At 38.2% G+C, this 26,818-nt stretch overlaps 3 protein-coding genes and 1 non-coding gene across 10 annotated transcripts; 2 read left to right on the top strand and 2 right to left on the bottom strand.

Moving 5' to 3' along the window:
• The first annotated feature begins 2,891 nt into the window (after positions 1–2,891).
• On the top strand, positions 2,892–5,840 carry LOC113711409 (zinc transporter 6, chloroplastic). The gene is made up of 2 exons (XM_027234579.2): positions 2,892–3,918; positions 5,444–5,840. Exons 1-2 carry the CDS (start codon positions 3,190–3,192, stop codon positions 5,756–5,758), a joined length of 1,044 nt encoding a protein of 347 aa, XP_027090380.1. The 5' UTR covers positions 2,892–3,189; the 3' UTR covers positions 5,759–5,840.
• Positions 5,841–6,662: 822 nt separating this feature from the next.
• TRNAI-UAU (transfer RNA isoleucine (anticodon UAU)) lies at positions 6,663–6,736 on the top strand. The gene has a single exon. It is a non-coding gene; the product is annotated as a tRNA-Ile (tRNA).
• Positions 6,737–13,700: 6,964 nt separating this feature from the next.
• Positions 13,701–16,261, bottom strand: LOC113695902 (RING-H2 finger protein ATL64-like). The gene has a single exon (XM_027215103.2). The coding sequence runs from the start codon at positions 14,736–14,738 to the stop codon at positions 13,860–13,862; it is 879 nt and encodes a 292-aa protein (XP_027070904.1). The 5' UTR covers positions 14,739–16,261; the 3' UTR covers positions 13,701–13,859.
• A 113-nt stretch (positions 16,262–16,374) lies between these two features.
• On the bottom strand, positions 16,375–26,464 carry LOC113711396 (6-phosphofructo-2-kinase/fructose-2,6-bisphosphatase). Of its 7 annotated transcripts, none has more exons than XM_027234569.2 (23): positions 25,855–26,460; positions 25,656–25,719; positions 25,264–25,562; positions 23,990–24,199; positions 23,284–23,493; positions 23,074–23,169; positions 22,739–22,837; positions 22,627–22,656; positions 21,756–21,809; positions 21,103–21,156; positions 20,955–21,032; positions 20,562–20,653; positions 20,429–20,486; positions 20,271–20,345; positions 19,294–19,341; positions 19,040–19,137; positions 18,088–18,163; positions 17,740–17,802; positions 17,512–17,597; positions 17,140–17,208; positions 16,984–17,047; positions 16,826–16,891; positions 16,375–16,671 (listed from the first exon to the last, which is right to left on the bottom strand). In XM_027234569.2, the coding sequence occupies exons 1-23, from the start codon at positions 26,044–26,046 to the stop codon at positions 16,597–16,599; spliced, it is 2,256 nt and encodes a 751-aa protein (XP_027090370.1). In that variant the 5' UTR covers positions 26,047–26,460; the 3' UTR covers positions 16,375–16,596. The 7 variants fall into 7 exon arrangements, 5 of the variants coding, with proteins under 5 accessions (XP_027090370.1, XP_027090366.1, XP_071917101.1 ...); XM_027234565.2 differs by having other exon boundaries at positions 17,506–17,597; positions 25,855–26,458; XM_072061000.1 differs by lacking the exon at positions 19,294–19,341 and having other exon boundaries at positions 17,506–17,597; positions 25,855–26,462.
• Between the last annotated feature and the right edge of the window lie 354 nt (positions 26,465–26,818).

The following is a 26,818-nucleotide window of genomic DNA, read 5'->3' as shown; positions in this document are numbered from 1 at the left end:
TCGGCGATGGTTTTCCTTCTCCAAATGATGTACTGCAGAGTACACCACGGAGAGAGAGATTATATATATTATTTGGAAAGGAAAATCCAAATGCACAACACAGAACATGAATCCAATGGAAGAAGTAGAAGTAGAACCCACCAAAAAATGTAGACCATTTTGGCTTCTGCGCAGAAGTCGGTTCCTCTGGAAAATGTACAGTAATCATTTGACAGATGTGAAGTGAAAAGCTGATTAAAAACTATATTTTTAGTAGAAAACAGCAGTCCAATTTATGATGCTTGAGTAGTCTGAAACAAAAGCAAGAATAAATATGTTACTAAAATACTGCTGATGAACATATATCCACACTTTCGCCTTCTTTTTGTTCTCATGAGGGTACTGTATCGTCTAATTAGCAAATCTTATCCACCCAAAATGGCGGATACTTTAGTACTAGTAGAATTAAACTAGACATGGCCAAAAAAAAAAGATCCCCGATGAAGAATCTGAAGTTCAGCAGCAACAGGTGGTGTTCATAGAATGTGATGAAACATACAGGACAGCAGTTGTCGGTGAAAACTCAACAATAGAAGGCTCAAACTTCAGGTTTTGTAAAAAAAAAAAAAAAATTTTATTGGGTACCACACTATATAATGTAAAATGCAAATAATAATGACAGCCAAAGATGAAAATCAAAAACAGAAATCTAAGAAATTTTTTTCCCCTGCATGTTTACCTCTACATTAACTGCCAATGCCACACAACGTCTCAAAGAAGCATTCTTTTTAGTGTCAATGGCAAGGTTCGAATACCAAACTTATACTCCCTCTTTTTCTTTTTGAACCACTCAACCCGTCCCTCCCCTTTGTCAAGTAAGCATCACAAGTAGTATGAACGGATCCTCAGTTGTATGTACCAAACAGTCTACTGATTAGGATGACAGAGCAATCACAATGCAGACTCATAAAAGGGTACGAGAAAATAATTGCAGAGCCTCTCTGCAATAGAGAGTTCTCTCATTTTAGTTCACACGTCCATTCATGTTTTGGAAGCAAGTAGGCCAGAATGTCAAGTGCACAACCACACCTCTATGTCTTGTCTTTCACATGCAGAAAACTGATCGTCGGAACACATCGGAATATCACTGATATGGCAAGAGTCATTAATTTACCCTTATTAGATTAGAAGGTGTTTAGGATCATTAAATTACCCTGATTCTGTTGCTGTGGTAAGAATGTTACAGAATGATTTAATGAAAGTATCGTGTTTATGAGTTTATCATGGCGGCATAAAATGAAAATCATCATGTTAACAATAATCATAACCCGGAAGATTTAAATGCTCAAAACAACTTACTATAGCCCCTGTCTTCACACACACACACACACACACACACAAAAGAAAAAGAAGAAAAAAGAAAAAAGAAAAGTTCCTCTTCTTTTACTCTATATGCTGTAGCTAGCACTAATAAATCAGCCTTGCATAAAAGATTAGACACAAACAACTCTCAGGGCAATGGTGGTGGCGGCGGTGAATGAGCAACAAACATCTCTCGGCCCACGAGCCAATATCTTGTAGCAGAGAACGCCTCCGCTTTAAGTATCTACTGAAGTCCATTACATATTGGTCCTTCAAGAGAGTCCAGAGTGGGTCTCGTACGTCCGCGAGCTCAGTGATTTTCATGCATTTCTGTTCCATGTGAATTTCAGAAGGCCAATATAAGCCCTTTTTATGCAGGTCAATCTGGGCCTGGAGAAACTTAATCTGCATGAGGTCCATTGCCTCTTCTCAACTTCTTGTTAATCCAGGGTATCAGGTGTAAGATTGAACCCAAAACTTTAACAGTAAATTGAACAAATAGACGTCTTAACAATGAAAGTCAGAATTATGTACATTATCCTATCTAAAAATCACACCAGGCCCAGCATCAATAGGATTTAGGCATTTATGACTCACACCTTCTTGGAATTGTTTGTGCTAACAGCAAATTCCCAAATTCAATTTTACCCGCTTGCTATTAATTTTCAATTGCTCATTCGTCATAAATTACAGCATATCATACTCAAGAAACTACAACGATAGGTTAGGTAAAAGTTGTCCCTATCATGTAGAATGAGGTCACCTATACTTGAACTAGGATTGCTTGATCTTAAGTTTTTAACTAAGGAAAATTGTTCAAAATATTTATCATATTTTGTCAAATAATTTTTTTTCAATCCTTTACTTTTAAGATAGTAACTTTATTACTTTCTTTACAAAAGTCAAGTTCGTAAATTTTGATCCCAATCTAAATTTTTGAGCACTTGTTTTACCTTGAATCCATCACGTGACACGCATATTAAATTTTTTTTTTGGGATAAACCCTTGGCATATTTTTGCCAAATCACCGTCCACTTTTTTCTAATAAAACACATATATTTCTGCAACATTTTACTTCTAGTCTCTCTATTTCCTTCCAAAAAATATTTTTTTTTTTGCCGCATACTTGCATGGGGAAACAACACTTGACACTTGAGATCCTCATCATAAAACGCAAACTCAATATGTGATTTGTCTTGAAGTTCGGCTAATGCAGCCCAATTACTTTTTTTTTTTTATAGACAAATGACAAATCTCAAAAAATGCGTTTAATCATCCTCCACATACATTTACTACATTAACAACAATAATAGAAGTCCCACCACATTCAATGCCCCACCCCAGCCAACGCTCCCTTAGCAAATTCATTTTTTTTTTTTTTTGTCGACACAGGAGTGTTCGGATCAATCTTACGGGGTCCGACTAATTCCCTGCTACCCGGACCCGGCCCGAACACGTTAAACCATTCACACGGGGCTCCCTTAGCAAATTCACTAGTGGATTTTTTTTTTTTTTTTTTTTTTTTGGTGGTTGAAGGGATTCACTAGTGGACTCAGCACCGTTCCAAACCTTCAATATCATGTATAGTAGGACGTAGTAGTACTAAATTCTAAATTCCCCGTCGTCCCCTTCCCGGCACCCCATCTGGTTGAAGTCATCGCCACCTGGGACCTAGGAGAGTACTTACAAACTCTGTCCTATCACCCACCACCCGTGACTCGTTACGACTGAGTCTTGAGCGTCTCTTACCGGAGTGAGTGAAGTCTGGACCTCCCAAAATTTTACTACAGAATAGAGAATACTAGTGCTACTGCTTACTATTCAACATATCAACTGGGCTGATTGGCTATGGCTGTGTGCGCTGCGGAGTCGGGCAGGGCTAGTTCTTGCAGGGATGGAAAAGCAGCAGCTTACCTCAAACTCATCTCTATTCTGGTGATTTTCTTGACTAGCGCCATAGGCATCAGTCTACCGGTATTCCTGGCTCGGTTGTTCCAAGGAAAGCCCGCTTATGATAAGGCGGTGCTAATTATCAAGTGTTTTGCGGCGGGTGTCATTTTGTCCACCTCCCTCGTCCATGTTCTGCCCGACGCCTTCGATGCGCTCGCTGATTGCCAGGTGGCCTCCCGCCATCCTTGGAAAGATTTCCCCTTTGCGGGGCTCATAACGTTGATCGGGGCCTTGACGGCGCTGTTCGTTGACTTGACGGCGAGTTCACACGTGGAGGGTCATCAGGGCCACGGACACGGAGGCGAGCTGGAGCTGAAGCTGAGCAAGAGTGCTGATTATACGCCGATTGGGATGAGCGGGGAGGAATTGGAAAGGAAGAAGTCGTCAGTTGAGGAGGTGGGGGGTGAGGATGGTGGTCGGGATGTGGAGGCGCAAGCGGAGGAGCTGGTGAAATTGAAGCAGAGATTGGTGTCGCAAGTGCTGGAGATAGGGATAATCTTTCACTCGGTCATAATAGGGGTGACCATGGGGATGTCTCAGAACAAGTGCACTATTAGGCCGCTGATTGCTGCGCTCTCGTTTCACCAGATTTTTGAAGGGATGGGGCTCGGAGGTTGTATAGCTCAGGTAATTTTTTTTACTGCTTCATCTTTGTTACTTATTGATTTTTTGACTGGCTGAAATTATGTTGGTATTGTCTTTTTTTATTGTTTAGAATCTGCATAGTTGCACATGGGTAACAACTAACGAGTTAATAATTTTACTGTTGTGAAGAATTGTCATCTCCTTTGTTATGCTGAAAAATGTGCTAAGTACCTTGAGGATTCAGATGAATGCAAGTAGTAAAGACTGCCAATTCTGATACATATGATGAACGATGTGTAAGCAGTAGTTGTGTAGGTTATTAACAGCAACAGACGCATCAAATTCACAGTATATTACGACCGCAATATTAGTTTGATTGAAGCTGAAACTTGAAAAAATTTGCTAATATCTTGAGTAGATACATTCTTGACAAGGATCAGATCTGTGCATTAAGCTGTAAAAGCAGAACTTTCCATTCACCCATTTTTTTTTTCGGAAACTGTTATTCCACAAAAATAAGGAAGAAAAGCCAATACTGAATGTACTCTTTTTAACCCATTGGTGATGGCCAAGCTCAAGCCTTGAAATAAACACCTCGGTAATCCGTTGTAACTTGGAAAATTAATTCACCTCTCTTCAGTTTACCGATGTGCACTCTGTTCCTGTTAGTAGTAGCTTGCCCCTTCAGGGCAGAATCTTTTTCTCTTTCCAAAGGGAATGCTTGCTTTCTTATTTAAGCTTTCAACTTGAGAAGGTTTCCTCTCTCCGCTTTGCCTCAAACAAATGCATTCTACCCATTGCATCTCAGCCAAAATCACCTCTTCCTAAAACCTAAAGGTAGAGCATCCCCTGCCTAATTCCATCTCTCACCAGATTCTTTAGCGGAGCACATTCAAACCTCTTGTTCCGCAAGAGTATCCGTTGGTTACCTTCTTGCTTCCTTTCTGAGGCGGGAAACATGTGTCAGATACCTATCAGGCAAGCCACCTCAGAAGAGAATTTACTGCTTTTCTTGTGAGGCCATTTCCTCTCGTAAGGCTTTTCAAATGTTCTTTTAAGTAGTATGCAGGAAGATGACTCTAATCAAGTGATCCTTGCTATCCCTAACTCAACATCAATAATTTAACGTCACTGTTGAAATGTTGTTCTAGAAGAAATCAAATTGGATCTCTGTAGAATTGCAAACTACTTTATTTTCAGGGCTTCTTTTCCCCCCTCTCGTACAATTTGGCACTCGCAGTTTATGTGGTTCTTGAAGCCAAAGTTAATAATGGTCAGTCACATCTATGAAGGCTAAGCTTGGACCTAAGTTTGCTGGTCTCTTTGTCCCCTTTGGATGAACTAACGTGTGATTTTCATTAAAGCATTCTATTGGAACATTGATTAGTATTCGACTTTGTTCGATGTAAATTTAAAAACACGAATGATGAAAAACATCAGAAAACATTATATGTGTATAGGTGCACGCTGGTCATCTGCTGCATAATCACGCATTATTTGAGATGGTTTGAAGCTATTCTACAGCCCAGAAATCCGCTCTAGTTCACGAATCATTTCTTGTGTACAGGCAGGATTCAGCATTGGAACAACTGCTTACATGTGCTTCATGTTTGCAGTGACTACACCCATTGGAATAGTTTTGGGCATGATTATGTTCTCAGTGACCGGTTACGACGACACTAGTCCAAATGCATTGATTTTGGAGGGCTTGTTGGGGTCCCTGTCTTCTGGTATTCTCATATATATGGGTCTTGTAGACCTCGTAGCTCTGGATTTCTTTCATAACAAATTGATGAATTCACAGCTACTTTTGAAAAGGGCATCTTTTATTGCCCTTCTTCTTGGCTCCACCTCAATGTCAATCCTTGCACTTTGGGCTTGAAAGCTTGTGTAAAAGTAGCAATACGAGTTGCGCATACTTTCTGATGATTGTGATTGGTAAATTAGGTCGTCCCTTAACTTTAGCTTCTTGTCCAATTCTGATAAACGTAGTGTAGGTTGATTTAAGTCGCGATGTCCTCTTTGCTCATGCATTGATTCAACTGTCGACTCAATAAAGAATCAATTTTCATCTGTAGAATCTCTGAATTTGCGAACCCAAAAATGAATCTGAACATCTTAATGGTAGATACTAGAAAAACTCCCAGCAGAAAAACAGGAAACTAATAGCAACAAAATGGAGAAAAGTTATGAGAGTGCAACATTCTCTGCTTGTATTTCTCCGAGGAAATTAAGGAAATGCACAGAACTGGTATTGGATGTTGAGGCAGTGGAATCTGAAGTGGGATTTGCATAAACCGATAAACGTTTGTCCATTTCTTCAAAAACTCTTTCCTTCCCTTCAAAGCATGTGAATTGGATGGCGAAGGAAAAAGAAAATGTGAATCAGACAAAGCAAATCGCAGGGTATGAGTTGGATGTCTACACAGAAGCCACAACAACTAACATGGAATCGGTCCACTGCTGAAATGCGAATTCTGCTTTTTGGGCTATGACGATAAGTTGGATTTAATGATGTATGAAGCAAGGCAGATTTCATGGGAAATTGGATGAATAGGCAAAGATCTGGCATGACCAGGTCGATTATCTTAAATATGAAATTCAGCTCATTTCAATCCAAACTGTAGAAGAAATTTTCATCTTCATCCTTATTGTTATTCACCATAATTGCTACATCCCGTTTTTTAAGTCGTGGAATATTATACTTTTCGTTCGTAGATTATGCTGTGTTTCGTAATGAACAGAACCCAGAATATCATCTGTGATTACGATTCATGTCAAGAAGAGGTCCCGTAGCTCAGTTGGTTAGAGCGTTGGTCTTATGAGCCGAAGGTCGCGGGTTCGAGCCCCGCCGGGACCATCTTTTCAATGTTTTTTACTATAACCTTCTTTCTTCCGGGTCTCATCATTTCTTTCTCTTGAAAATTTCAATTCCATCTCTAATATTTAATTCTCTCTTTCTCTCTACTATTGTTATCAATAATTTTGTTTGACTATTCTTTCTTCCGGTTCTCATCATTTCTTTCTCTTGAAATTTTCAATTCCACCTCTAATATTTATTTGTTTCTCTTCCTCTATACTATTGTTATCAACCTTCAAATTTATGTCTTCTCCGTCTAATTCAGTTTGTCAATCCAAGATATATGCGGGACGTTTCTCACTAGTTATATTCCTTTCTCTTTTTCTTTCTGTTAATAGATATGTTTGAAAGAGGAATTTGCAAGGCTTCTTGTAAGAAACTTACCGGAGAAACAATTGCTGAAACACGTTTGACAAGTGAGTTTTTTGAGTACTTGTCTAAAATTTTACTATAACTTATTGTAAAAGTTTTTTAAAATTTTTTTGAAATGTGTGTTTTTTTTTAATATTTTGAAGTGTATAGTTTAAAAACTTTGAGAAGTTTTTTGAGATTACTATAACTAAAGTTTTTAAAAAACTTGTAGCAGACAAACTTGACAAAAAACTTGTCTGCCAAACAAGGCTCAAAATTTGAAGAAATGCCCTAAACTGAAACGGTTAAACAAAAATTGAACCCAGAATTTTCCCCCCCTTACGCGTGAGACATTGAAAATCTGGGTTTTGAAGGGTAAGTGTTGCAGTTATCAAATTGTTACCACTGATTTAAAAGGGAAAAGAAAAGAAAAACCAATTAATTAGTTAATGACAATGTTTGAAAAATATCTACAAATATAATCCTACAAATGTAAGACAGATATTAGTCAAAGAAGTTCACGTTCTTAATCGAAATATCTGTGCTTCTTAGTACTTTACGAGACAAATGCCCACCCTAATGATTCATCAATTCAAGGTAATCCTCAGCTTTGCATGGTGTTGTCCAAGCAAAAATATCAAACACTTCCACCAACTATGTGCTGCTGGCCTCCAACTTTGGATTGTTTGCCAAAGGGGCTGAATTCCAGAGGAGCTTCATTAAGTTTGCTAACTCGCATTTTGCGACCAGCCCCAGCTTGAGCTTATCCAATTCTTCTAATCTGTGAAAAAAATTATGCATGTCTGGGAATGTAGACAGGCTCCAAGGGACATCTAGAGTTTGGCCCAAACACAGAAATAGCAATTAGCACCTTGCAAACCATCCAGGCAAACCATGTTAAATTACGTTAATAACATTAGCACCTAGTCGCAAACTACAGAGTACTAGTACTATAAATTAACTAAGGTCCAGATCTCTCACTCAATTAAGCCGAATTCCCATTCCTGAATTATATAGTTCTCATAATCACTCATTAGGAGATTACTTCATTACGCTGCATTATCAATTGTACAGCTAGCTTGTTCTTCTTGATGATCGATCATGGAATTTCAAGAAGTTGAACCTTCTCAAAGGTACTTGATCGATCTCCGGGGCCAAGCCCTTTCCGTGGCGCTCGTGCTTCTCACCTTCATTTTCAGTGTCTTTTTAGCTTGTGCCCTGTTCCGTCTAGCGTGCTCTTGGGGCCGCGGTTCTGTCGTCGCAGCAACAGGCGCTACTGGTCCGACGATGATCGGCCAACATGCAATTGCAATACCGGCAGCAGCACCGGTAGCAGTAGGCCTGGATGCCACTACCATTAAAAGCCTCCCAATGTTTACACATCGATCGTCCGTGTATATTGACACCAGCATTAATCATAATAATTTCAAACGAAGCGAATGCTGCATATGTTTAGGATTGTATGAAGATGAAGATGTGCTTAAGGTTATGCCCGACTGTCTCCATATTTTCCATTCCGATTGCGTTGACGAGTGGCTAAGGAGTCGGTCCACATGTCCCCTTTGTCGATCGTCTCTTGACTCCTCCACCGCTGAACCAGTCGTGCCATGACTCTGCAAAACCACTCGGAGACTTGGCGCGTCCTAGTTGGGCTGGAGCGCATGGCAGCTGATCTTAGCCCCGCGGGGAGTTTTGCTGTTCAACAAGTAATTTCTTTTGCATACGCACGTGCATCTTGAGGTTAATTAACAAGGGCTATGTAACTACTACTTATGATACTTTTACATTTTGTCCATAAATCAATCAGCTTCATTTATTTGGATGGAAGAATTTGAAGAAGGATTTGAAATTCATCCAAATCGTTGATTATTTGAATTGCTTAATAAGTATTTGAGTTCACAATATAACAATTATTATAATATATATTAGATACAAGAATAATGTACAATTTATAAATCTAAATACCCCCTAAATAATGTAAATAATTAGAAGGATTTCGGAGGATTTCAAATCATTAGTCAAATTCCTCACTTCAAACGCAGTCATTATTGTATGGAGTATTCGTAACAATTAAAAGTAGTGAAGTCGGATTAGTAGTCGTAATGCAAGGTTTTGAAAACCCAAACCATTTATTGACCCAGAAAAATGAATGGATCAAAGATCACTGGTTCAACCGTTGAATTGACCGTTATTAACTCATGATATCATATAAATATTATTAATAAATATTAAACATCTAAAAATAAACAAATATTCGTAGAAACTTAAGCCATATGGTCAAATGTAATCATTTCAATTCTTATTCTATTATTCTAAGTAATATTATTTGTTTGAAACTCAAAAATAGCTTTTATTAGTTAAAGGATTTTAAACAGTATTATTTCATATATTTTTAATTTTTCTAAATTATATGAGTACTAGTTTATATGATAAAAATTAAAACACTTAAAAGGCATTAACAAAAAAATGAAATACATTCAAGATTTAAAAAAACTAATATAGTCAATTATATGTTATAAATGTTAAACAAGAGTTAATATGTAATTATGGAAGAGAAAGATAATTGAATAGAATAAGGCAACGATTGTTATTGTCCAATTAATTGGAGATAATTATGTATGGGTAATTGGTAAAATATTAAATTTGGAATGTCATTAATGAAATTAGTTGACCAAATTCAAAATTATTGATTTAATTAAGGTTGGATATTGAACCAACATATTCTCACAAAACCGTTTTGGGTTAACAGTTCAATGGTCGAACTGGACAGTTCAACTGATTTAGATGTAAATTGATACTAATTAACTAATTTTTTTAAGCAAACCCAGACAAAAAAAGAAGCCGGTTGACGGTTCAATTGATTTGACCGATTGGTCCGAATTGGGCTTTATAACATTATCGTAATGTCTATCAGGAGAGAGAGAGAGAGAGATTGGCAGCCGTGATGAAGTGTAACATTGATAGTAAATATTTTCTTCAGGTGTCGCTTAAACATCCAATGCACATTTTCAAAGTCGCGGTCGCGGTCCGGAACATTCCACATCGGTTTCGGCATATCAGTCGTGGTCTCGGTGAGACGCAAATTTTAAAGTATTTAATATTCTAAAAATTGTTAATAATATAAAAAAGTATGCTAAATAAAAATAATTAAAAAATAGCAAAAGATATGGCCAAGTCAATCAATCGCGGTGTGACTCGGCTGATTTCTCGTCTTGACTCGGGATAACTCGGAGTGACTCGGCCAAGTCAATCCGTCGCAGTGACGACTCGGCCGATTTCTCGACGAGTCAAGTATTTCGGTGACAACTCGGCCTAGTCGTCTCGGTCTCGGCCGAGACTTCGAACCATGTGTATATTGCCAAGGTTGAGAACTGGTCGTGGTTGAGCTTCTAAATGTCCATCTTCTTTTTCTTTTTCCTATTTTTTTTGGTTTGATTAGATGCATGGCGAATTGTTTGATCTCCAATTCTATCATCGGGTCGAAATTAATTCCTGGAAAATAATATTAACTGGAATTGAACTTTTTGAACTGAAATACAGTCGAAATTTATGCTAAAAAATGATTATCAAAGCATGGTAATAGTTAGATAAATTTCTCTGACGTTTCAGTATGCAATTATTGATACAGTTGAGTGAATGGGCGAAATCTTTCAAGGTCGTTTAGTGTTACTTTTGATCATTTGACAACTTGACCATAACTATTGTAAAGCAAATGTCTACTTAAAGTTGATCAATTACCTTCACCTTTTTATTAGGCAATACCACGATTTTCAGGAGTCAAACGAAACAGAATCACTAACCTAGAACCAAACTAAATTCGTTAATCCTCATAAAGTCATGGGAGTTTTGTGGGACATAGAGCACAGTTGCGAGAGGAATTCAATTACATTATGGCAGATCTCTTCCATGCCCAATCAAACATTACTCAGGGTGATGTCTGGAGGATGTTGTGCAGTAGTAATATTTAAGAGCAGGATTAGTTATCTACCAAAACACTTTTTCTAGAACATCCATGCATTTATTTAAATAGATTTTTTTTTAACAAGAAATGAGAACACATGAGTTGTTCTCAGAAATCCAATTTTTAAGAATCAATTGTAGAAAATCAGCTTTTACAAAATGAAAGTAGTTGAGAACAAGCCCGAGGATATATAGGGATGAATCCATAAATCGTGTACTAATTAAAAAGTTATATTCCATGTAAAATTTTCAAAACATTTCTGTCTATAAAATTCTTCTGGCTAGTATATAATATAAGAGCTTTCTGTCTAAAAGCTTCCAAATATTCAAGGGTCGAAAAAGATACAGAAAATTGGGGCCGAATGGCTGATTACCCATCCAAGTCCTTACCGGCAAAGTTACTGGCTTCCGGGGATAGTGAGTTGTCATGCAGTTGAAACTCGAAACTATTACTGGCCAACTGATAACAAATGCTATCTCACCAATCAACAAGCAAAAGAAGCTGATGTTGTGCCTGTGATCAGCTTGTACTGTGATATACAATTAAAGAGTACTGGCGCCCCATACTTCGATCCCCATAACTTCCATAACTCACTCAAATCTCTCCATATCCATCCCAGTAACTACACCAGTACTTGTTCTGCTTCATATCTGATCTCTCTTTCAAAAACGCTTCCAACCTCCATCCATCCGGTTCGTTGATTAGTAGCAGTAAGTTGAGAGTTTTTAATTTATGGCCTTGGAAGACGATGTAGAACCGGCCTCTAGTACCCATAATTGGTATCTCTCTGACCTCAACCTGAGTCTGCAGTTTCACAATCACAGCTTAGCCGTCATCGCCATTCTAGTCTTGTCCATCATAATCCTCATCACCATCTTTTTCTTCTATTTTATTCGCCAACATCGCCAGTTTTCATCGTCATCCGGCCGCACAAGTACCAGTGCTTATGCTGCAGTACTCGGAGTCGGAGGAATAATTGGCGTTTCGATGGCTCAGAACAACAACAACAACAAGGGACTTGATGAAGCCACAATCAATAGCTTGCCCGTTTTCTTGCATAGCTCATTGCGCAGTACCACTGCTATGGTAAGTAGTAGTAGTTCTGAGTTGGAAGGTGCAGTGGGTAGCAGCAGTAGTACTAGTGTTGAAGAATATAATAACGAGTGCTCAATCTGCTTGGCTTTGTTCGAAGAAAATGAAAGGGTAAAGGTGATTCCCGGATGCATGCATGTCTTCCATTCTGAATGCGTTGATAAATGGCTGCAAAACAAGGCAAGCTGTCCTCTTTGTCGATCCAACCTCTGTCCTTCTTCTTCTTCTTCTACCACTGCTTCGCTACTAATTGCTGCATAAATGTAAAAATTCTACGCATGGCCTTCCTTTTTTAAAAAAAAAAAAAAAATTCTTCTTCTCAATTTACTCTTCTTTTTTTAAAAAAAAAAAAAAAAAAAAAAAATCTCTTCTGTTTTTATGAATAAAATTTTCAGGAGTTTATCTTAGATGGAGGACCCCATGTATCATAATTTTTGAAAGTTTCATATCTCATGATCAGATGCTGTTAAAAGTAACCATAAGGAGAACTTTACAAGTTATATGTACACACGTACGATGACCCAACCTGTGGTGTTAGTCTCTCTCATATCGAAGTGGAAGCGGTCATTACATTTACATATTTGGCACAGCTCAAAGTGGAAAACACATACCAATTAATTATTTCCACCTTCAAAACTTGTTCTCTAAAAATCAAGCAAGAAAACCGCTCATTCCTTTTGTAAGCCAATTAATTGCGCATAGTGTTTTTTTAGGTGAAAATGCGGTATGGCTACTACCCGTTCTTGAAGGAAAAGCATGGAGTGTGAAGGAATATTTTAATTTGGTCCCTGATTAAATTCCATGTCCCGTTATTAAATTCCTAATTAACATACTCCACTTTAAATGATTCTGAGCCCAATGTGCATAGTGGGCCCATTAATTTAGGTCCAATCACAAGCTCAGAAAAATTTCACCGGCAATTTGGCCTTCCCTGGTTTAAAGTATGTACTGCAATTGTTAGCTCGCTGTGTCAGTGTGACTCTGATGATTAATTCAGATTGTGAAGCAGACACTTAATTACTGTATCGCACGACGTCGCAAATAATTTCTTGCGGTACAAATGAACCGCGATAGCTGCACCTGAATTTGAGCCATGCCTTGACAAACAATGACTGTAGCTCTACGGGTTATGTTGGGATTTTATTGGCCTGCAGGCTGTGTTTGCTTTGAGAGAATTGGACGGAAATGGAGGGATAAGGTTTTTAATGTCTGGATTGGTTTTTGAGGAGGGAAAGGAAGGGATAAAATCTAATTATTTTTTTTGTCTGTTTCCTTTTTGTCCAAGAGTGGATGGAAACGATGGAAAAATACACCAAATTTAATGAAAATTATTCCTATAAAATTTCCTGAGAAAAACCTATTATGTGTTTATAAATTAAACTTTTAAATTATGAGTAAAAACGTAGCTAATTCGTGATAATTTTCTTTCCTTTGCTTCTGTGATTCAAATACGTAATATGGATGAACTCCGATTCCCTCTGCACTTCTTTCTTTTTCTTTTACACCAGTGTCCTCTCCTTTCCTTTCATTCTCTTTCCTTCAATCCAAACAGTGCCTTGCTATTATTATTAAGAAAGGAGGTCTGCCACACAAGAAATTGACAAGAAGAACCATTATTAAGAAGACTCGTTCGTTCAAACCCAAAACGGAAAACATTTCAAAAGGTTGCCCTCCTCATTACCACTATCCCCATGGATAGAACCCTTAAGACTTCTTGCATCACAAGTCCAATTCAGCAGCGCCCCCAGAGGGATGGACCTTACGTTCAGATCTACTCCTGCTGCTCATAATTCTCTTTAAGGAGTCGCCGACGACGACCAAATGTGCGTTTGATTGGGGGGACGACGATGTCGAGCACACGGAATTTATGTCTTTCCTGCAATTATTTCCATTCTCTGTATTAGGAACCTCCTGGACTATAATGTCCAGCCTTGATGAGGTCTGGTCTTCGCTCATTTCGGCGGCCACTTCATCCAACAATATTATTGTTTCAGCTATTTCTCGATCAACAGCCTCCCGCTCCCCTAACAATTTGGACTGATCAGGAGATTTACGATCCTCGAACGTCAGTACTGGGCAACGACAAATTGGGCAAGTTGAATGAGAATGCAACCACATATCAATGCATTCGACGTGAAACGCATGGCTGCACCGGGGCAGCTTCCTTCCCATTTCCTCATCTTCGAACGAGCTCAAACAGATAGCGCATTCACTCAGTCGTCCATGCTTATTATGCTCGTCGTCGTCACCGTCATCAGCTCTGAACACAAAAAGCGGTATGGAAGAAATGGCCGAAGATTCGAGACCCATCGTCGGGGAGGCAGCAGAATTAACTGTGGTGTCAACCAGGATCGAAGGAAAGTGATGAAAACGGGCTCCTAAAACTTGTGGAACCGAAACAGACCTTCTACTCCTTTGACGGGCTTTTACTAGAAACCATTTAGCATAAACATGCAGCAGTAAGACAAAGAGAATCACCAGAAGCAATGAGATGACCGCGGCGAGCATGACATTACTGTCGTGGGAGAGGATGTCATGAACTAAATTGTTCACCGGATTGCTAATGGAGTTTGACCTTGTGGATGCCGTATCGAACATGCTGGCTTAGGTTAAAAAGGGCCGAGTGAACGATGTGAGTGATATTCTATAGTACGTACGTGCGCAGTAGAGCTTCCGGGGAAAGTATGAATGAGGGTTTATCGGGAAGAATTTAGGCAAAAGGCATGGGATCTCGTTCAACTTTTCCTTCCTAGTAGCATTATCAATTATGGAATCACGTATGCGTATGCGTGAATTTAAAGTCGTGGTGAACGAATTAAACAAAAGGGGGACTGTGCCCTCGGATTGCTGTCGGATAATTAGTAGTTTTTCTGATATGATGAGTTCACAAGGTCAAAAGAGAACCCTTAGACCAAGGAGGTTAGAGACCAGAGAGGGAGTCGGATGCATGAAAAATGGCAAAGGGACCTGAAATAAAGGTCTCGTGAAGGCGACGGCAGCCACAGGTCAGTACTTTTAGTTATACTACTACCATGCCAATATAAAACTGGATTTTTCCCACCTACTAGAATTAGTATATCATTTTATCCCGCGGAGGTGATCCCAAATCCATGCATGTAGTATGTATATAATACAGAAGATATGCGCACTAATATGTGCGTTGCGCCTAATAATTTGTGTTATCTTATTAGTGTCTATCGTTAATTTCAGAAACAGGGGCCCTGCTAAGGTATTTCGAGAGTTTATATTAGTCTCAGGGGTTCTCATGTGAATTGGGCAAAACAAAGAGCGGAGGCCTAAGGACTTTTGACGTCCTCCGCCCTCCTAATACCTTCCTTCCCCTACTAATATGCGCCAAGCCTATATCCCTCCCTCTCACCCACAGTCTACTGCTTGGTGGCTACGTCCAGGTTTTGGTGCATGTTTTAGGCAAAGACGGATTTGCATCAACTTTGGTGCGGGTGGGCTCGTGACCTCTGACCTCAGTCAAAGGCAAAGACCACTCGTATCGAACACAAACAGCTGGCGACTTCCCACCAATTTAGGATTTCGGGTCGTTGACCAAAGGTTTCCTCCTTCGGCTGCAGTTAGGAATTGCTCCTACTGTACTGGGGGATTTGAGGAAATCAGATTCGTTGGCGGTGTCTTTCTGAGCTTAGCTTTGACACCATATTGGTGAGACACAGTGCAATCAAATCAACCGGCCAAAATAAAAGAGGGAACCAACCTTTGCAGAAAAATTTTTATTTTGGATTGTGAGTTTTTGCAGAAAAGTTTTTATATTTTTCGTGAACACATTTTTCAACCACTTTTTTAACAACGAGCCCAAAACAGTTTCAAACTTTGGCTAGCAGGTACACGGCACACAGTAAGCAGCAGCCCATTCGAACCTAAATTCTCTACGCATTCTTACTTTGGGTCAGAAACCTGGTCTACTCATTTGCCTCGTTTAATATAAATGTATAGACCAGCTTTGTAGCTGAATTCTTTGGGGAGATGGAGAGGAGAGGGGGAGGTTCTACGTCTAGTTCATATGCTGCAACGAGTCCCATCACCTATGGTCCCCTTTCTTACCTCTGTAGGCTTCACATATATATATGCTCGTGAAAAACACACAAGTATAAAAGAAAAAGAGATATCTCTAGCAGTATCATATAACCAAGACTTAATTTAGAAATAAGTACGAGCAAAAGCCATAAACAGGGGATAGAAGAACATAGCACGATACGAGAAATGGAATCAAAGGACAGTTCTTCTTTCCCTTTATTTTTTTTAGTAGTCCAAAGACAAAATTCAGGATTATACCCGTATCGCTGTTTGAGAAAATTGAATCGCTACTCAAAAACAATTGACGCTATAGGCATCCGCATCCAATAAGAGTTTTAAGGAATGAAGCCTTGACCAAGCATCATGAGTTGCAAAAGTCAGGCAAAGAACTTCCTAATAGAACCTAAACTTACATGAGCTTGTATCTTTTCTCCTGGACACCACTTACTCCCATTTGTATCTCTATAATTGTGTGAAGCGGCACCTGAAAATGCAAAACCAATTAAATTCCAAATCTAAGTATAGGTACTAGCCTCACCAGCAAAACTTGAGATATAAACCAATTTTGCAAAATATTTCATGAATGCTATTCCATGATTCTATGATAAGCATAGAATCATATTTATAAACATAAGCACCTCTATGTGCGGAATTTCCTTCAATGGTCTATCCGCAAAATAAGCATATAAAGCTCTCAGTACCGCCTACAATAGAATTTTACAAAGAAAGTAAGTCAATGCTTTTAAGACGAGTCTATGTTTAAGCGTTTATGCAACTTAATGTCCCCACGTATAACCTGGTGAGATATCACCACAACAGGTGCCCGTTGTCGTTCAAGCTCAATAATCACAGGCTCTAGCCTGCAATGAGTTGAGAGTCAACTGAACTAGCATAAAAACAAGTTTTGAGTACTTTAAATAATCAGATGACTCATTAAATTTGAGAGTGACACCTTTGTATAACATCCAGGTAAGACTCGCCACGAGGGTATCTATATCTCAGCTTGTCCTTTTTTCGTGACCTGTAATTGATTGAATGCCATGAGCCTTATAAAAATTCAGCATACAAAAGATACAGATTTTGAGCAAATACGGTTCCAGAAAGTTGTGTCCTTGGGCATTATTTGCAGGAAGAAGACCCTAATTCTGTTTCTAACAGTCTATTACATAACACCCACGAGGAACAGAGCTTTGTCAGCAAGACATCAAACACAAATGGTTTAAAATGTCCAATCGGATTATGCATTTTCACAACCTGCTATTGAATTCTATGTATACGAGTTACTTTAAGAAAAAAATAAAATTCTCAGAAGGCATACTCATACTCGTCGGGCATGTTTTTCTTAATTTCTTCATATGTCATCCCATCGCATACACCTGCATTTATCTCGTCAAGTGCACGCCATTGTATCTAAAACAAAGATGGGAAAAATGAGAAAACTCTTGGCAGAACTCTCAAGGCAAAATATCATGATATACCAAACTTCTTTACATAACACAGTTCTTCCTAGGATGAGAAAACTGCCTTTTTTGGTTTCCACACACATGCTAACCTTGGGAAATCCAACAATTGGATTAGCAGTCAAAATTGTTCTCTGCAATGTGCTGGTCCATATCTGAGCCACAATAGAAAGAAATGCGGTGTCAATACTCATGTCACATCACCATGCCAACATTAAGCTTCAAACACCTTCTTCTACTGACTGAGCCCCAAGAAACATTGAAACATTTAAAAGTCAATCACAAAAAAACTACTTCAACAGTGTACTAGCGATGAAGTTAGAGCTCGATAAAGGAAAAAGAAATCGAATGTTCATTGCAGAACAGATTTAAAACTGCATTGATAGGGTTCAACTTCCATTGAATTAGAAGCAACATATAAGGGGAATAACAGAACTTACAGAAGCTGCTCTTTCATTTTTCAGACGCTTTTCCACAAAATTAGCTAGTTTCTTAGCATAAACCTCTCCAGTATCGCTGTTCATAAAAAGCAGGTATGAGAACATATTTGTCACATGAAGAAAATAAGACGTCATGAATATTTAACAGTGAAGCAATCAATCCAATCATATCAGACTAGAGACAAAATCCTTGTCCACAAACGCCAATGTTCTTACAGGAGGAGCAACCTTTAACAAGATTGAAATACTATATACACTTGAAACATACAATTAGAACATTATGTCAACTATGCTCAAAGATTAACATGTACTTCAATAATAACAAAAGGTTCTTAATCCTACGCTTGCAGCCAATTTAGGGACAGCTATTGTTTATGAGAAAGTAACATAACTTCTAGTTGAAAAAGCAGTACATGATGGTATCAATATTACACAGCAATGAGAATTTAATAGATTAGTTCTCAATGTCAAGCTGCCAAGAATAGTTCCCATGAAGGTGGGGATATTTATAAAGAGACGGCAAAAACTCAAGTAAACGTGCTAGGACAATTTCAGCCTCAGAGGATGTTGTATCTAAGATTTAATTAAAAGCAACAGTACAAGAGCATTATATATGGTTCAACACCCAAATAATGAAATTCAAGCTTTACAGAGTTCATTTTTGACCTATTCTACAGATGAACTCATTCCTAGACGCAGACAGGGCCAAAATCCTCTTGTACTTTCATCTATTAGCCCAACGGTCTTCTCATAAAGCATCTATTTCTTCACATAGAAAAACTCATACAAGCCAAACTTGCTGTTCCAAGCTCAGGATAAATTTATATAAGTAAAGAGATTGCATTCACAGAAAAAGAAACACGACTACATAATATTGATGGAAGATTGTCAATCAAGTTATATATATCCTTAGTATTTGTATGAAAATGAATAAGAACGCATAAGGCCAAACCTCAAAACAGAATCACCCCCAATTCTGCCCCTGACATTGTCTCGACTTTCTCCATGCCTCGTCAGCAAGATTGGACGAGGTGTTAGGTGTGTATTCACCTGGATGACATCTAAAGGACTCAGGTGTTTCCATGAAATAACACGGAGGACCTGGCACACTTTACTGCCAGACGTGCTTAAACAGACATTTATCAAGTACATAATGTAATTAACAGGTTTCTGTAGACAGAAATAATGCTACTCATATCAACATACCAAGAAAAAGACAATACGCCCAGGAAGATAGCCACTAATATTGTTCACCTGCATAAAAACTTATTACTAAAGTTTATAATAAAAAGTTCATGAATGGACTGTGAACTGCTATCTAAAAAATGTAAAAGAACTTCAAAATAAGATTGAAGTCAACGTGACATTTCTTCTAAAAAATAATTAAGTCAAACATATGAAATGATCTCATATGAACTTCAACACTTCATGCATGTTAATCTTCCAATTTCTGATTCCTCTTCAAATAGTAGATATTGCAATAACTGGTGCAAGTGAAGCTTTTCCGTCACGGAATTGTAACTATCATACAAGTCCGGAGAGGGGGAAAAAAAGCATTACACAGATAATCCATTAAATACCATCACCAAGGTGCGTTTCCTGAAAATAAAATTGTCTATTCAGCTTCAGTAACCATTTAAATTTCATATTTGATGTGCGAATATTGCACATAAAGTAAGATCAAGCTAATGATTATCTTTTTCTCTCAAAGTGGTGTCAATTATAAAGTTCCAAATATAGACAGTTACAACATCCACTATACGTCGACAGATGACTTACCTCCCTAGACTAGTAAATTTACACTCCATAACACCCTAAAACTTCAGCGTCTATAGCGCAATACCGTCTCTAAAGTTACTCAATCACAAAACCCATCATAATACTTATCACATGCTGCCTACTCTTTTTATTTATTCTCAGAAGATGCAAAAGAGTTATGGATTCCGGTTATCACTAGAAAGTTTCTTTGTTGGCCTGTAATACACAGCACACAAGACATAAAACAGAATTTTTGTTTTTCCATTTATCTGTAAATAGATTTAGTTGAGTACATTACAAAAGTAAACAACTGATGTTAAAGGCTCTTTTATTTTTTGGGGTGTACATAGAGTTAGTAGAATTTTATAAAGAAAATAGGGCGATGTTAAAATAAATAATATAAAGACAGAGATGAGGTTGCACACTTGTATTTGTCCACCATGACCACTGACCATGTCAATCATTTTGATGTAAGAACCTTCTTCTACAGTTTCATAAACCTGGAAACCTTGAAAGAATCAATATGATCCATTACATCCCATTACTAAAGATTAAACACCAAAAGAATGCTTCAGAAAACTACTTTTTCGTAATTGTCAAGTCGACTTCTGAAATCCCAATATCCAGCTTCAAAATCTGGTCTGCAAAATAACACTGATTATCCTGTCATGATAACATCTGCCAAACTAAGACTAACTAAAAATTAAGCATCATACTCTTCAGCATAGTCAGGGCTCTGTTGAATTTTGAGGCGGATATTTCTTTCAATTATCTGGCGATCATTGCATATTGTCTCTAAAAAAAAAATCTGCAGTAAAAAAAAAGAATAGGCTATTAAAACAGCAAACCAACTGCCTAAACATGTGACATACTACAGGCATGTAACACTATAGGAGTTCAGGCAGCTGAAGACAAAAATGACACTCAGATAACAGCAAGGCAATCATTTAATAAGAAGAAGAAGATGGTCATCCGAAAGCAAAATGTGTATTTACAAGTCTTGATGCACTCGCACCTCAGGTTGAAGACCAGTGCTGATAGTGGATTTCCGCCAAACAAACAAAAGTGAAACTTGAGCTTCTTGAATAAGCAACTAGTTAGTTACATACCTTGCATTTTCCTTCAGCCATTCTCATTAACATATTCCGTCTTTTCCTGGAACTGTTTGTAGCATCAAATATCCCTACCTACAGTTGATTAGAATGACCAGTTTATAAGAACTAGAGATAAATGCTACAACAAAAAGTCCCAACTTACTTGGCCACCCTCCTGCATCCAAGCTATCATATCCTCCATAGCTAAAGCTGCTACCTAGTTGCAGGTCATGTATTAAAACTATGAGCAGACAAAAATGTCAATTTAGTCAATGAATTAAGATATAGGCAGCTAAAAACATCAAAGCAATCAGAAGAGATCAAACTTTCACAATAGATTAGTCTTAATTGGAGGTCTATTACCCAAATGCCATCAGTGAGAGTGACAGCACAACTCATAGAAGTACACGGCTGATTACAAACCACGTTTGATATAATTTCAAATTCATTTGCATGCCAGATTTGCCTGTGTCTGACATCCATGCCATAGCATAGCGTATTGTAATAATGAAGATGTGGACTTTGAAGAGGACATATAGAAGGAAGAAGCATTGAGCAAATCCAAGGAAAAAAACCCATAGTAGCATCAACCAACGACATCACATTCTCAAGCTACTTAGACATTGTAGCCAATGATGATTTTTCATAGATAAGGTACTCCATCTTCATCCAAAATCGTAATGCTTATTCACACAATCAAGTTTCCCCATTTGAGGATACTATCAAATATAGCATCAGATTTACAACAAAAGCTAAAGCTAAACTCACCAACAAAACTTGCATTTTCTAACAGCAAATGCTCCTATAAATATTTACCTCATTGCGCGCCTCTATGCCTTCTGGATTATCTCCTCGGAAGAAGTCAGCAGACTACATGAATCAATTTTGGAAGAGAACATAGTCGTCATTATAAACTATTCTTATAGTAATAAGAGGATGTGGAATGACATTCATCTAACAGTAAAAAGGAAGTATGCAAATCATTGAAGAAGAGCAGCTGGAGAGAGTAGGTGCTGATTTGGTGAATGGGATTAACAAAAATAGCCACTGAAGTTAGGGGAGCAACAATTATAACTACTTTTGATAAATCATGACAACTAATTTCAGCAAGAAAACCTAAAACTGCCATTCAGGAAAACCTAAAACTTTTACAAGCAAGCACGTGGAAGCTTCACAAAAGATGAAGAGTTAAATAAGTATCAAACACTATTCTTTATTCAAGAAACTGCAGAAGAATGATAACAAATACATGTGAAAATTTGCAGGGTAATTTGGCCTGGTTGACCTCATGAACTTCCAAAGTTTGATGAACAAAATAAGTTCCTCTTTCCACTCAAAAATACATTGATTCAACTTATTCACATGAAACTGCTGCCAAGATGTAATCGTTACAGTATTTGAATTATTCATGGAGTACATATCAGCTTTCTCCATTCACGCTTGCAACACAAGTAATGCATTCCAGATGAACTAGTAAATAAAAACTGAACTGTGTGTAAAAGAGTGCTAGATAGTGCATCATCGAATGAGCACATATATTCTTCAAAGGCAGTAAACCATTTAAAGTGATTGCATTCTTCATTAGATTTTATGAATTGTTTTATTGGCTAAGGCTAATTCTTGTTAATATTTAACTGAACTACAGTCTGAACAAACAAAAATTATTCCTTGAGAAAATTGTCATTACCTGATTAGTCCCAAGCTTTAGTCTTCGGTACTGTTACAAACAAAACCAAGTTATTTAGTTACCTTAAGTCTGCAGGTAGAAGAGAAACAGCATTGATGACAGCACTAATCACCTTTCCCACATTAAAGTGTTTGGTGTCATGACCCAACCAACGAAGATATCTAGTGAGTTTAGCTGCCGTAAAAGTTTTGCCCCTAGCAGGCAAGCCAACCTGCAGTACCCACAATATACATAAATAAATAACTATATAAAAATAAATAAAAATAAGCATAAGACTTGTCTGATTATTTACTTTGAGATTTAACTGATAGAATCATGAAAAGTTTAAAATGAATGTTGCCTGCTGACAATAATTCAGTGTCAGATGGGTCCTCATCATCAAGCTCTAAGCAATAAGTTCAATTTCTAGACAAATAAATCATCCTTATTTAATTTTTCAAGATGTACCAGGACAATAGCTAGATGTCTATCCTCCTTTGGACCTAGCATCTGGTCTGCTACAGCTGCAGCAGCAACAGCGCCTGCAGCTGCTGGTATTGGGTTCTACAATCACAGCAAGTATCAAGATCATGAAACCCACAGTTTCCAGCAAAAGGGCAAGCTATGAGTGAAAGACAAGCGTATATTCCTGAGATAACAAGGTCTCTGTATACAAACCTTGGCTTCTGAATGAACATTCTGATCAACAGTAAAAGTAGTTAAACTAGGTGATTTGACTAGCCTTGGAGATCCTACACCCCTATCCACAAATAGTCCTCTTTGACCATCTTGCTTCTGCAATGATGACAATGTTCCTACAGACTTCGATTCAACAATGCCAGAACTTGAATACACTATAGTTGGGTCGGGAACAATGACTTCCATCTCCTGATGAAATGATAGGATAAATGCCATAAAAAATTTTAAGATGCAAATATTAACAAATTTCAAAAAGTATATGTATTGAAAACATGACTGAAATAACATAGATATTTCTGTCACTCAAAACCAAACCTGAGATCCTAGACACATGAGTCAGACATGAAGAACACGCAGCATCTGATGAAAAAGAGTCATTTAATGATGGTAAATGATGCAGCGCATGACTCAAATTGCGTAACACTGTGCAGGAAAATGGCTATTTCCAACTCAAACTTAGACCTAAATCCCAACTACTTTCTAAATTAAATTAAATTTCTGCTTGTGATATTCTAACTTCAGATACAGAATATGCTAAATGTACATAACACGTGATTCTTTCACCATCAATGATAAGATAGTAAGATGCAAAACTTAATACCAGACGCAGATGATCTTAAGTTGCTATTCTCTGAACTTGAAGGATGAGATGAGATTTATCACAAGTTCAGGTATCATTTTTAACCTTGATAGTTGCAGGTCTTTCAGTGGGAACACCAATACTGACGGGATGTGATGCACCACCAGCTGCTTTGGAGAATGCGTTAGCATGACTCAGTGACCTAGGAGTTTCTGTCATATTAGCTGCATAAAGCAATCCAGAGTTTGCAGACGTTGTTGGAGCTGGGACAACATAGTGTTCAAGATCAAGCTCCAAACTTGCTGAAGAACAATTCTGAGCAGAAGAACAACCAAACATCCAATTGAGATTCTAGCAATCTATTGAATGCAGAGAAAGTAGAACTACATAGCTCCACAGATACCCTACAACTTGAGCCAACTTTAACCAACAATCACTAAGAAGACTAGTAGAAACCAACTTTGCTTGAGAAACATTAAAGACTACCAGGAGATATCTCCAAGTCTTGCATAATAAAGGAGGAACACTAATGGTGGATGTAAAAGGGCTATTGACAGTCTGGTTGGAAGTTAATGCGAATAATATTAACCTAACCACATTCGTGTTTTCTGTGCCAATCTTGGACACGACAATAGGACCAGACTAGCTTGCAGGAGGCAATAAAATAAACTGACCATCACAATCTTTCATAATGTGAATGATTTCAGACTTACTCCACCCTCCCCCACCCCCACCCCCACCCCCCAAAACAAAATAAAAAAACACAAAGATAATTCTCTTTCCGTCCTCTTTGCGCTAATCAGAAACATCTGTTAGCCTCTGATTTCAGTCCCCTAACTACTTAAAGCCGGAGTCGTATTGCTAGCTGATCAATTTCCATCTTTCTGACCTTGTTTTCAAGACAGGAAAGTCAAGAGTCTTCCCTTCTTGAACGAAACACATAGGATGAGCTTTATGCAGTTTCTCTAACCAGGCACTTGTTTATTCCATTTACTATCTGATTTCTTGTCAATCCGGAAATCTCTCAATTACCTGCCGAGGAGGTTAATAATAGGTTTGCTACCCCATTTCTTCAGTTGGGCAATAAAAGGAAACTCTTATCCCCACCAAAAAAAAAAAAAGTAGAGAATGCACATGCCTCGGGAGAATATTTTTCCCTTTTTTTAATGCACATAATGTAACTTCCTGAACTCTTTATATAAAATTTGTGAGAAAGAATCGATCATAAGCGTTCCAAAATTACAATTTCCACATCTCAGCTCAACACAATCATATACAGAACTAATTTCATCCAGCGTCAAATATAAATTATAAAGCTCCACTAAACAGTAAGTAGTTAAAGAAATTCTATTTGTACGAACTCTTAATTGCATTCTTACCTCGGTACCCGACTCTGGTACGGAATTCATACTAACATCCGGTATACCACGAACAGTAGAAGGCTGAAGATTCTCCTGATAAGCCCTCCAACTAGCCGCGAGATCAAATGGGGAAACCCTGTCGGCCTTTATAAACACCCTATACTCAAGAAGAACCTCACCTCCACTCAATCGGAACACTGCAGACCTTGCATCCCCTTGTAATGTTCCCCCTGTTAACAGCCTGTTGGGACCTTCCTCCACTACACATGGCGAATTGCTGTACTTGGGCTTCAACAGAAACTTAAAATCCAATGTCTCTACATTTTCATTACAACAAAATTGATCAACAATTTAAGCTGAACTCATCAACCAATCAAACCGATAGTTAACGAGGTGGAGAGAAGCGTTACCGTGATTAGGTGGGACAACGAAGCTCAATTCCCACATTGAGGAGGATTCGCGTTCCATTGCAAGCTTATGAAGTAAATAAAAGAATGGAATGATTAACCGACTCATGAGGATGGTGATGATGATGACGACGACGCATGGATTGAACATTAGGTGATTCAATTAACTAATGCTAATTTAGATGAAGTGGGGAGGACTTACGGCTTTGGAGGGGTCCCAGGAGCCGACGAGGGGAACGGAGCCGTAGACGTGGGGAATGAGTTCGGATTTGAGGAGGTAACTGTTTTCCTCCATTTTAAGGGAGACGTAGAGCTGACCCCCGCCTTGGTCTTCCCTGTCGTCGCTGCCATGGGAGCTGCTGCAGTCTGGGTTTTTTGATGAACCAGTCCCCATTATCTTCTTTACTTCTCTAATTCTTACTGGTGTGAAAAATTTGTAGGGATTCAACTACGGAGGTGGTGGTTTCATCTACCGTTGAATTTATTACTGGTATTGACTCTGAGCTGAGAATAGGAATATGCAAAGTAAAGAAACTACCACTGCTACCAGTTGTTGTTGTTGCTCGTTGGAGTTGGGCCTGTTGGTATAGTGGATAGGGTGGAGGAGGATTGAGAATCTGAGATTTGGAAGATGAGGAGGATATTGAAAAGTTCCAAGTCGTTTATATATGGCTGCAAAATTTGCTGGTTTTTTTTTTTTTTTTTTTTTGGTTTCCTCTGCAAAGTGCAAAGTGCAAAGTGCAAAGGCGAGACGAGCGTGCGTTCTGTTGCGTTTTCGATAAGAAGGGAATAGGATGATGAAGGATTGGTACAGGATAGCGACGGTTTGGCGTTGATTTCTTCGCTTTCTTCTTTTCTTTTCTTTTTCCCTTTATTTTGCGTTTTGCATTTCTCTTTTCAGCTAGTTTGTGAGTTTAGGACAGAAAGGAAAGTACGAGAAAACTTTTACAATAAATTGTGAAAGAAAGGAAGAGAGGAGAAGAGAAGTCATTCTAACAGGGCAATATGATTATTTAACAAGTATTAGTAGACTTTCAATAATTTTTTTTCGTTTTTCATTCGAATTTTTCTTTTCTATCTGTCGAAAATCAATTGACAAGTCAACTTTTCCTTCGTTTCTTATCTTTTCCATTCAAATCTTAAGTTCCATCCAAACCAGCTATTTG

The sequence above is a fragment of the Coffea arabica genome, chromosome 1e (genome assembly GCF_036785885.1).
Source record: "Coffea arabica cultivar ET-39 chromosome 1e, Coffea Arabica ET-39 HiFi, whole genome shotgun sequence".
Classification (NCBI taxonomy): domain Eukaryota; kingdom Viridiplantae; phylum Streptophyta; class Magnoliopsida; order Gentianales; family Rubiaceae; genus Coffea; species Coffea arabica.
The sequence above is the reverse complement of the archived record's forward strand: the minus strand, read 5'-3'. Positions and strand labels throughout refer to the sequence as shown.